The sequence below is a fragment of the Triturus cristatus genome, chromosome 4_1, assembly GCF_964204655.1.
Source record: "Triturus cristatus chromosome 4_1, aTriCri1.1, whole genome shotgun sequence".
Classification (NCBI taxonomy): domain Eukaryota; kingdom Metazoa; phylum Chordata; class Amphibia; order Caudata; family Salamandridae; genus Triturus; species Triturus cristatus.
In genome coordinates this window covers 83,639,169-83,651,487 of record NC_140585.1, presented here as the reverse complement: position 1 = coordinate 83,651,487, position 12,319 = coordinate 83,639,169, and the positions used below count along the sequence as shown (strand labels likewise).

Below are 12,319 nucleotides of genomic sequence, written 5' to 3'. Positions count from 1 at the left end.
TCTGTCCCAGCTCCTGGGAACCCTCCATCCTTAGTCCCTACATAAACCCTTCATCTGATCTATGGACATGGTGCGGAGGTCAATTCTCAAAGCTGTGTTCTCCACTGCCAGTGTGTGTCACCTTTGTGCGTAGAAGAAAACAATCAGATTGGAAATACCACTTCTATATCTTTGGTTCTGAAATTTTAAGTATCCTATGGCTGCTACATTTTGTCAGAACCCCTTTCAGAGGGCCAAATTTACTCCTTATGTCCAGGGACCTGCCCGATTATGGATCTTGCTCAACTGGGCCAAGTACCCCTTCTGCACTTGACTCTCAGTGGTAGCTGTAGTCGAGCAGTCAAGGTTCCCTCGGCATTGAGGAAGGATGTAGATACAGGTCAGTGAACACGACTCATAACTCAAAGTGCAAACAGTACAAACAATAAATCAAAGTCCAGGCAAACACTTTCTTTGATATGAAAAAGTAGAGGGTTTTTTTTGTTTTTCTTTTCTAATTTCAAAGTCTTTTATTAATTTTATAAGCAAAGACATTAGCATTTCTGTTACAAGGTTAGCCATACGCAGTTTATAACACAGTGTTTACAGGCACTTCGAAGTATATGCCTAGCTAACCCCACCTGACGTGACTTACTGAAAACAAGAAAAAGGATGATAGAAAGAAGAAGGAGAGAAAGGGATGAAAGGAGGACACAAGAAAGGCTCTGTAGAAATGAGACTTATAAACGCCTGACAAAGCCGCCACACCACTGGCTTGCTTGTGGCGAGATTGGGAGACAAGTCAGCCCACCTATCGACCCGTAGGGCCATGGTAGTTGCGATCAGTTACGTTCACTTTACTGCACATTTGCAAATAGATGCAACATTCAAATGCAATAACACAATACCCTTTGAGGTCTGGGCTCTAGTAGTTGGCAGGCGAATCCCTGTCCAACCCTCCTTCGTATAACATGTTCCGGGTTATTCTCCATTCATTGGTGGCAGCATCAGGGAATGCAAACTATTGGGCTGCACTTAAGAGTTCTCCATTTTGACCCTGTTAGACCTAGTCAAAAGTGTCTATGTAAAATAAAATGTACATGTCCAGTATTTATAAAGCGCGAACAATTACCCGAAGGTGTCAAGGCGCTGGGGGCCATGGGGAAGATTAAGCAAGCTATTGCCCAGAGTCCCGTGGTGCTGGGCTGATCTGCCGCCGGCACCGGGGATCGAACCGTGAGCCCCTGTGTTCCGGAGTCAGTTGCCCTGGCCGCTGCACCACACCTCTTCCTCTATGGTGTCACTGTACTGTGCAGCGAGTTCCCCAGGACCCAACTGTCTCCGTTCACGTCTTACGTGCTCTCATACCACCGAAGAGTTCAGTGATGCTGTGGGCGCCTTCAAACATGCACCAGCAAGTCCTATTCTGTTCAGAGAGGTCAGGCTGCTTGCAGCCCAGGTGGCACCTCCCAGTGGCGCAAGCTATCTTTCGGGAGTGGTGCTGTCAGAAGTCTGTCAGATGTCAGATCAGCTCCCTGCTCATGAAGATGCTCTAAGTTGATTTTGCTCAATGATGGTAAAGGAATCCTTTCATCAGCTCCCGACTGGAGCCAGTGAGAGAGTGGCGCTGTCCACCATGTCTCTGGCAATTCTCAATGGTGAGTGGGAGGCAGTTGCCTCACAGTGCGGGTCCAGCTCACGGTCAGCCTCCCCTTCGAGGGAGGCCTGAATCCTTTGGCAATATTGGTACTGACAGCCCCCCTGGCAGACTGGTTTACCACAGCATGGTGGCACGGGCGTAACAAAATCTGCATGGTGCTCAACACATGGCTCAGTCTACGGCAGCCCTCCCCTGGCATAAGGGGGTTGCCAAAAACAACCCTGCACACGGGAAACAGCCCAATAGGTACACATCCGAATCCTCACCCCTCACACAGGGAGTGCTCCTGGTAGGGCTTCCCACTGGACCTTGCTCCCCCCAGTGCTTTCCTCTTCGTCACAGGACACCCTGATCTTACCAAGCAGGGAGGCGCTAGTCTACCAGGCTCTAGAGCAGGTGGTCTTGGGTTCCCTGGATGATGTCCCCTCACCCATCAGGGAGATTAGCAGGCCTGCGCCCCCAGTCCTGGTCAATGGCAGAAGTCTGGAATAGCTTCCCCTTCTCACACAGTCTGTCTGGCTGCTTGGCAGATGACAAATCTTTGGGGACTCAATCTCCCCTTCTTATAGTCCTTTTCCAGACACCAAATGTGATTTAGAGTCTGGGTCTTTGATGTTTTATGTTGGGGTTCCTTGTACTGTATGCTTCCCAGGCACACACACAACCAACGCAGAGTCCCTATTCCTGTGCAGCACTCCACAACTTACCTGATGTAGGCCAAGGATGAGGTAGGCACACAGCAGCGGAACCCTTAAAAAGGTGAGTGAGCCTGTAGGCCTCACTCCAGTGACACACGATAAAAAGGTCCTGTTCACCACTACTACGCAAAGTCCGCATTAGCCTATGACAAACAAATCAGCATATGTGCATGTCTCTCACCGTGCAGATTACTGTTCTGTCCAAACAGATGGGTCTACGAATAGGGGTTCATGCCTGGGAACACTAGATCTTTCAGTCTCTCACACGACCTTGAATCTGGAATACATCTTGCCAAATGAGTCACGTATTTCAATTTTTGATGAATTTGATGCACTCGCTAGTCCATTCCCTCGAATTCACAAATCAAACTGTATGCACACTTATTGCACATCTCAGACTCCAATTATTAATTTTTCAAAAAGAAAGAGAAGACAAGAACTTACCTTGAGTGTCCAGGAAAAGTACTGTTCCAAGGAGAAAGCAGATCCATCTCATTGGTCCCATGGCCGCCAGAAATGGTAGCTGGTTTCACCTGCAGAAACAAACTTGGCGAGGGTGAGAAGTGGGAATATAGGGCTTGCACCGTTGGAAGAGATGCAAACTTTATAGTCAAATACACTGTCATAAACATTTGTCAACTGTGGTTATCCATGAACCAAAGAAGAGATTCAGGTCAAGTTGAGGGATAGCAACAGTCGGTGGGAGTGCGCACACAACTTCTGGATATTGTAGAGTGAATTAGAGAGCAAGAAATGAAGGCTAAGATAAAAGGAGAAAGACCTGGTCTAAGGGGTAGAAGGTAAGGGAGATAGAAAGTTGGTTAGAGTTAGGATGAAAAAGGAAGAAATTCAAATCTTATTCCTGAGGTTATACCTGGGTTTAGGAAATATGATGTTATGTGAAGGTTTCATTTTTTAACAAGAAAATAAAACCAAGTAGCACCATAAAAACAGTTTTTCAAAGTGGCAAAATGTTTGAAAAAAAGGAACTTTTGGAATAACTTTGTGATAATTATTAAAGGGCCAATACAAACAACGCTGCTACAAACAAATCTTAAAGTCTAAAACCTTGATAAAAAATATTTAGTAGCTCACTTAAAATAAAACCAAAGAAAAAAATTAAATTTAAAAAGCACCAGTGTAGTTGCAGAACTACATGATAAAATGTAGAAAAAGCAGAGTAATTAAAAACTACTGTTGACACATTTTAAATGTAAATAAAATTAAACTTTGTAAATAAGGGGATGTGTTGGACTTGGCCCTTTTTGGCTAAAGTTCCCTAAACTTTTTTCTTTTCCCTAGACCTTTTTTCTGACATGATGTTGCCAACTTAGATGCTTTGGACACTTTGCCACTGCTAATCAGTGTCAAAGCGCAAGTGCTCCCTGTATAACGTGTAATGGTTATAGGTTGTCCATGATTGGTATGTTTGCCTTACTAGTAAAGTCCCTAGTAAAGTGCACTGTGTGTGCCAGGGCTGGTAATGCAAATGCTACCATTGGGCATGCAGCACTAATTGTGCCACCCACACAAGTAGCCTTAACCCTTTCCATACTCATGACGGAATGGTTCCGTCATGAGCACAAGTTCTAGAGTGCTCATGATGGAACCATTCCGTCATGAGCACATGCTGAGGAAATCCCTCTGCTGCAGACAGCAGAGGGATTTCCCGTTTTTTTTCCCCTGTGGAAGTGAGGAAGAGCTTCCCTAACCTCCCCAGGCCGAGTTTTGTATTTCTTTGTAATGACGATCATGTGCATGGCGCTAATGTCATTACAACAAAATCGAAACTGAAACTTAGTTTCAGTTTCTCAGTTTCAGTGCTTGTGGGGCTATCTCAGCACTCCAAGCACCAAAAAAGATGGGAGGGGTATTGTTAAAAAGGGGAGAATCTCCCCTTTCCGATGGTACCCTTTCCTAGTGGATCCCTGCTTGGGGATCACCCCAGGAGGGTGATCCCCAAGCAGGGATCCACCCACTAGCACCAAGGAGGGGGGGAGGCCACTTGTGCAAGGGCCTTTGCTCCCCCCATTTTCTTTTGGTCACAATAGTCTTTCTGCCCCCCCGGGGGGCAGTTGGGGAAAGTAGCCCCCAATCTGCCCCCCCCCCGGGGGGCAGAAAGCCCACTAGACACCAGGGATTTTTATTTTATTGACGCTGGGGTGGGGGCTGCCCAAAGACGGCTTGGCAATGCCCCCACACACAGATATATCAGTCTTTCTGCCCCCTTGGGAGGCAGCTGGGGGAAGTAGCCCCCCCAAACAGCCCCCCCAGGGGGCAGAAAGCCCACTAAAAACCAGGGATTTGTTTTTTTGTTTTTTATTGACGTTGGGGTGGGGGCGGCTCAAAAAGGGCATGCCAATGCCCCCACCCAGCCCCACAGACAAATGTCAGTGTTTCTGCCCCCCCCCTCCATGGGTCAGACGGGGGCAGTAACCCCCAATATGCCCCCCGGGGGGTCAGAGAGCCCACTAGACACCAGGGATTTGTGCAGCGAGTTCCCCAGGACCCAACTGTCTCCGTTCACGTCTTACGTGCTCTCATACCACCGAAGAGTTCAGTGATGCTGTGGGCGCCTTCAAACATGCACCAGCAAGTCCTATTCAGTTCAGAGAGGTCAGGCTGCTTGCAGCCCAGGTGGCACCTCCCAGTGGCGCAAGCTATCTTTCGGGAGTGGTGCTGTCAGAAGTCTGTCAGATGTCAGATCAGCTCCCTGCTCATGAAGATGCTCTAAGTTGATTTTGCTCAATGATGGTAAAGGAATCCTTTCATCAGCTCCCGACTGGAGCCAGTGAGAGAGTGGCGCTGTCCATCATGTCTCTGGCAGTTCTCAATGGTGAGTGGGAGGCAGTTGCCTCACAGTGCGGGTCCAGCTCACGGTCAGCCTCCCCTTCGGGGGGAGGCCTGAATCCTTTGGCAATATTGGTACTGGCAGCCCCCCTGGCAAACTGGTTTACCACAGCATGGTGGCACGGGCGTAACAAAATCTGCATGGTGCTCAACACATGGCTCAGTTTACGACAGCCCTTACCTGGCATAAGGGGGTTGCCAAAAACAACCCTGCACACGGGCAACAGCCCAATAGGTACACATCCGAATCCTCACCCCTCACACAGGGAGTGCTCCTGGTAGGGCTTCCCACCGGACCTTGCTCCCCCCAGTGCTTTCCTCTTCGTCACAGGACACCCTGATCTTACCAAGCAGGGAGGCGCTAGTCTACCAGGCTCTAGAGCAGGTGGTCTTGGGTTCCCTGGATGATGTCCCCTCACCCATCAGGGAGATTAGCAGGCCTGCGCCCCCAGTCCTGGTCAATGGCAGAAGTCTGGAATAACTTCCCCTTCTCACACAGTCCGTCTGGCTGCTTGGCAGATGACAAATCTTTGGGGACTCAATCTCCCCTTCTTATAGTCCTTTTCCAGACACCAAATGTGATTTAGAGTCTGGGTCTTTGACGTTTTATGTTGGGGTTCCTTGTACTGTATGCTTCCCAGGCACACACACAACCAACGCAGAGTCCCTATTCCTGTGCAGCACTCCGCAACTTACCTGATGTAGGCCAAGGATGAGGTACGCACACAGCAGCGGAACCCTTAAAAAGGTGAGTGAGCCTGTAGGCCTCACTCCAGTGACACACGATAAAAAGGTCCTGTTCACCACTACTACGCAAAGTCCGCATTAGCCTATGACAAACAAATCAGCATATGTGCATGTCTCTCACCGTGCAGATTACTGTTCTGTCCAAACAGATGGGTCTACGAATAGGGGTTCATGCCTGGGAACACTAGATCTTTCAGTCTCTCACACGACCTTGAATCTGGAATACATCTTGCCAAATGAGTCACGTATTTCAATTTTTGTGAATTTGATGCACTCGCTAGTCCATTCCCAGGAGGGTGATCCCTAAGCAGGGATCCACCCACTAGCACCAAGGAGGGGGGGAGGCCACTTGGGCAAGGGCCTTTGCTCCCCCCATTTTCTTTTGGTCACAATAGTCTTTCTGCCCCCCGGGGGGCAGTTGGGGGAAGTAGCCGCCAATCTGCCCCCCCGGGGGGCAGAAAGCCCACTAGACACCAGGGATTTTTATTTTATTGACGTTGGGGTGGGGGCTGCCCAAAGACGGCTTGGCATGCCCCCAAACACAGATATATCAGTCTTTCTGCCCCCTTGGGAGGCAGCTGGGGGAAGTAGCCCCCAAACAGCCCCCCCAGGGGGCAGAAAGCCCACTAAAAACCAGGGATTTGTTTTTCTGTTTTTTATTGACGTTGGGGCTGCTCAAAAAGGGCATGCCAATGCCCCCACCCAGCCCCACAGACAAATGTCAGTGTTTCTGCCCCCCCATGGGTCAGACGGGGGCAGTAGCCCCCAATATGCCCCCCGGGGGGTCAGAGAGCCCACTAGACACCAGGGATTTTTTTTTATTAACGTTGGGGTGGGGGCTGCCCAAAAACGGCATGGCAATGCCCCCACCGCGCCCCACAGAAATGTCAGTCTTTCTGCCCACCCTAGGGGGCAAATGGGGGCAGCAGTCCCCAATCTGCCCCCCCGGGGGGACAGAAACCCACTAAAAACCAGGATTTTTCTTTTACTAATGTTAGGGTGGGGGATTCCCAAAAAGGGCATGCCAATGCCCCCCATCAGGGAAATGTCAGTCTTTCTGCCCCCTGGGGGCAATAGCCCCCAATCTGCCCCCAGGGGTAGAAAGCCCACTAGAAACCAGGGATTTTTTTATTGATGTTGGGGTGGGGGCTGCCCAAAAAGGGCTTGACAATGCACCCAGCCCCACCACCCTACCCCTCCTCAGAAAAGTCAGTCTTTCTGCCCCCCAGGGGGCAGACAAAGGCAGTAGCCCCCAATCTGCCCCCCGGGGGGCAGAAAGCCCACAAGACACCAGGGATTTTTGTTTTATAATGTAGGGGTGGGGGCTGCCCAGAATGGGCATGGTAATGCCCGCACCCCCAAAACAATTACCAGAGTCTTTATGCCCCTCTCAAGAGGCATATTGGGGCAACAGCCCCTTATCTGCTTTTTTTGTGATAGGCAATTTTGATGTTGCCTCAATATATTTTGGGCCCTTGCCTGTCGCGGGTGCTGGGGCCTCCCACACCAGTGAGGCACCATTTTTATCAGGAGACCTGGGGGAACGCTGGGTGGTAGGAAATTTGTGTCAGCCCCGTGATGCCACAACTTTCCCACACAAAAATGTGTGGAATAAGTTATTTTTTTCAGCAAAATTTAAGGTTTGCAGGGGATTCTGTGTAAGAAAACGTTGGGGGATCCATGCAAGCCATACCTCCCTGGAATCCCCCGGGTGTCTAGTGTTCAGAAATATATATAGGTTTGCTGGGTTTCCCAAGGTGCCGGCAGAGCTAGGGTTCAAAATCTACAGCTAGGCACTTAGCACAAAAAGGGTCATTTTCACTGTGAGAATGTGGTGTGTCCACGTTGCGTTTTGCGCTGTTTCCTGTCTCAGGCACTAGGCCTACCCACACAAGTGAGGTACCATTTTTCTTGTAAGACTTTGGGGAATGCGGGGTGGGCAGAATTTTGTGGATCCATACAGATTCCAGAACTTTCCACCACAGTGCAAGGGATTCTGGGTAAAAGAATCTGGTGAGAGCCAGTCAAGTCACCCCATCCTGGATTCCCTGGGTGTCTAGTTTTCAAAAATGTATAGATTTGCTAGGTTTCCCTAGGAGCCGGCAGAGCTATGGTTAAAAAACTACAGCTAGGCACTTTGCAAAAAAAGGGTCATTTTTCACTGAGAAAATGTGGTATGTCCATCTAGAGTTTTGTACCGTTTCCTGTCGCGGGCACTAGGCCTACCCACACAAGTGAGGTACCATTTTTCTCTGAAGATGTTGGGGAAAGCGGGGTGGGTGGAATTTTATGGATCCACGCACATTCCAGAACTTTCCACCACAGAAATTTTAGGAAAATGTGTTTTTTTTTCAATATTTTAGGTTTGCAAGGGATTCTGGGTAACAGAACCTGGTGAGAGCCAGCCAAGTCACCCCATCCTGGATTTCCCTGGGTGTCTTGTTTTGAAAAATGTATAGGTTTTCTAGGTTTCCCTAGGTGCCAACACAGCTAGGGTTAAAAAACTACCGCTAGGCACTTTGCAGAAAAAGGGTCATTTTTCATTGTGAAAATGTGATGTGTCCACGTTGCATTTTGAGCCGTTTCCTGTCGTGGGCACTAGGCCTACCCACACAAGTGAGGTACCATTTTTATTGGGAGACTTCGGGTAACACAGAATTGTAGATCAAGTGTTATTAACTATTGACTTTCGATGCATTTCTGCCTTCCAAATGAAAGACAATGAGTAAAAAAGAAGTCATTTTGAAAAAATGACCTATAATTCTCATGCTTGTATGGGTGCTCCCAGTTTCGAAACTGTGCAAATATCTACTGTTTCTAAACTCTATATTTTGTTCCCATTTCAGAAATACATAGGTGTCTTTCATACCGATTTTTCCATGTATACATTTTCCCAGAATAGTTGCTATATTGCCAGTACTTAAGAAAAAGCCATTGCAAGACACTGCTCAGTTATTGGCTCTGGGTTTGTCGGGTTCTTGGTGAACCTACAAGTCCTATATATCCCACAACCAAAAAGGTCCAGCAGATGTAACGGTATATTGCTTTCAAACAGCTGTCATAATTAGAAGGAGTTACAGGTGAAAACGTTGACATAAATGACTGTTTTTTTCAACTAATTTCCAATTTTTCCTATTTAAACGGTTAGTTTCTATAAAGAAACCTTGAAGGATCTACACAAATGACCCTTTGCTGAATTTAAAATTTTCTCTACTTTTCTAAAATGTATAGCTTTCCAAGATCCATTATTGCTTTCATACCCGTTTCTACCATTAACTGAAAAGAGGTTGAAAGCACAAAAAATAGCAAAAATAGGCTGTGTTTCAGAAAAATGCCAAAACTGTGTAAAACTTTTTGGTTTTCCGACAAAAGTCTGCTTGTCCCTGAAAGCTGGGAAGATGGTGATTTCAGCACCACAACCCCTTTTTTGATACCATTTGCAGGTAAAAAACAGACGCTATGTAGCCCTTTTGTCCCATTTAAAACAAAATTAAAAATTGCTGTATTTTGGCTAATTTCTGGGGCCCCCTCCAGGAGGATCCACAAACCCTGGGTACTGTTGAAAAAAAAGGACGCAAATTTGGCATGGATACCTTATGTGGTCAAAAAGTTACAGGAGCCTAAGCACGAACTACCCAAAATAGCCAAAAAAAGGCTTAGCACAGGGGGGGGGAGGCCTAGCAGTGAAGAGGTTAAAGAGCGAACTCAGGCCTATCACTGCAGTGCCTGCGGGCCGTTTCTTAAACTGCCAAGTTGTTCTGACAAGTGCACCCACTTGCCAGACCTTACCCTTCGCTTTCTATGCACATCAGACACCCCTATGATAGGTCCAAGTTACCCCCTGGACAGGGTACAGTGCATGTGAAAGGTAGGACATGTACTAAGGTGTGTACCATGTCCTAACAGTGAAATAATCTCTATTTCGTTTTTCACTGTGGAAAGGACATCTTGCTCAAAGGATAGAATGGGGAGACTGTGTAATATGTTTTCCAGCCTATCTTCCCAAAGGCTTTAGATGGAGAGGTGACATTTAGTGCGCCTGAACTCACAATGTAATAACACATCTTTTTATGAAGGTGGTTTTTGCATTGTATGTTTAGAAGCCACTCTTTTAGAAGTGGCTGGGCTTTTGTGCTCTAACATTTCTGTGTGTCTCTGCCTGGTTGTTGATTGACTGTCTCGATTTGAAAGTGATAGGATCTGGGGAATGTCTTGACCCAGTGGAGGAGGTGAGACAGCAACAGGCTGGCCTGCATCTGGAGTGTAGGGAGGAGGAGTAGCCCCTAGAGGTGAAGAGGCCTGGGTTGCTGCCATAAAGCAATGGTCCCATCTCCTGCTGAGAGATTGAGAATCCAGAGCCCCACTAATCAAAGGAGGAAGGTGTCACTGAGAGGGAGGCACCCAGAACTGGTTTGAACAGGGGTCAATGCCCCTTGAAGACATTTAGGGGTATAACTACGAGAGCTGAAACCCCTGAACTTTTGAGAAATGGATTGATCAAGATTGAACAAGACTGGAGCTACTTCGTGGTCAAGAGGAACCTTTGCCAAGGAAGAAACAGCTGAAGAGACTGAAGGAAAGGACTGACCCTTGCTGTGTGTTCTGGGGCTGGCCTGCAGTTTGCTGCTTTAACCAAGGAGAGGTTAAAGGGACGTTGCTGTCTGCTGTATCCCCGTGTGTAGGAGAGTAGGATCTGCTTCACATGGGTACAGCCACTTTTTGCTGGTGTTTCATTGTTTTTCGACCTTAGTCTGGCTGTGGCCCTGCTAATCAGAACCACAGCCTAGCTGCTTCCTCTCTAAAATGGTTTGCATGTACATTAGGTACATATCTAATTGGATTCTGGAGTGCCTTATAAGCCCCTAGTATATGGTATACTATGTACCTAGGGTATAGGTACCTCAGAGGCCTACCAGGGGCTGACGCATGTATTATGCCACCCCCGGGAAGCACTCCAAAATGGCACCACAGGTCTGCTACTGCAGCCTGGGTAAGGGTGTGCTTGCACCCCTTATCGTGGTATAGGCTACCTATATCCACACCTATATACAGACACATATAAACCTATAAGCCACTCCTATTGCAGGCCTTGACAATCCTGAAGGCAGAGTGCTTGGTTTTATGTGAGAGGGTGCCCAAGCATGAGCTGAGCCCCTCTGCAGCTTTCAGAAATCCTTCCTTATAGCTGTTCTGTGATACAGCCATACCATATACTCTTAAGTGCATTATAACCTCGCGGTAAATGCTAACTTTGGAATGGCTGCATCAAAACATGTCGTGTTTGGTGTCAAATGCTTTGGAATACTACCCCCCGCCAATTCTGGCGGCGGGGTAGCATTCCACCCTTCTAGAGGGAGAGAATTGTTCACACTGGTCTAACCCGGTAGGACTTTCATGAGCCCTGGCATCACAAAATGGATGCCTCTGGTCTGGCCTCCTGTTGCTGACCGAAACTCCGGCAGGGGAGGCCTGGACAATAGGTTTCCTGTCAAGGGGAGGTGTAACCACCTCCCCAGACAGGCAGATGTGTATTGGGGCTGGGTGGGAGCACTCTCTGGTGCTTTGAAGTCCTGCACTTGGGGCACACTTGGTGTCCCTGTGAATAGTCCAGTTGAAACCGGTTGCTGGGGCTACCTGCCCCTGCTCTGGTGCAAAACTGGACAAAGGAAATGGGTGTAACCACCCCTCTTTCCAAACCCTCCCATAGGTGGATCCCTAGAGTATGTCCAACCCCAAACTTAGTATAAGTATGAGAACCCAGTCCTTGTGACTTTAGATTACCCTGGACGAAACTCTGCAACATATACCCTTGACCTTCGACTCACTATCACGACTAGAAAACGGAAGAAATCTCCCCTGCTTGGCAGGCACCAAAGAAGCAACTGACCGGTCTGCATCACAGAAGCTCCCGCCGGACGCCGCAGTCTTTGCATCACCAGAGGTGGATTTCCAGACTTCAACGAGGCTACCCTGAGGCCATAGCAAAGCTGAGGCCCGTGGCTATCGAGGGTGACGTGGAACCATGACCCCTGTACACCATGATCTTTTGCAGCAACAGCATCTTCCTGGGCTTCCTCGAAGATGTGCTTTGGGTTCCGAGTAGCCCCAGCCTTGAGCACATCCTGTACTGAAGATTGCTGGCCTCCACTCCACGAGTGACCCGTGGGCCAGTTTCAAGTGCGACCGCTTGAGGCTCCTTCGCGATCACTAGCCCGTTGGCTAGCAGGTCCCCACAAAGGCAACTCCTTTTCTACTTGGGCTTTTCTGGTTGCTCCAGATGTGCCCTGACTTACCCTTGCTGGGTGAGTCTCTCAGACCTTGCTGGTCTGCACCGCAGTCCTTTCTCTGAATTCCAGTGACTTGCCGTTGCCAAGGTTTGTTGGAT

The 12,319-nt window shown here is 48.4% G+C and overlaps 1 protein-coding gene across 2 annotated transcripts in view; it reads right to left on the bottom strand.

Annotated features, from left to right (window-relative positions):
• The window catches only part of LOC146839604 (dromaiocalcin-2-like), a 106,463-nt gene that overhangs the window by 42,632 nt on the left and 51,512 nt on the right, over positions 1 to 12,319 (bottom strand). The window contains exon 2 of one of the 2 annotated variants that reach the window (XM_085650356.1): positions 2,782 to 2,883. In XM_085650356.1, the coding sequence (XP_085506482.1) occupies positions 2,782 to 2,842 (61 nt within the window). In that variant the 5' untranslated portion in view covers positions 2,843 to 2,883. The remainder of the gene's footprint in view (positions 1 to 2,781; positions 2,884 to 12,319) is intronic. The other variant, XM_085650357.1, reaches the window with a different exon arrangement.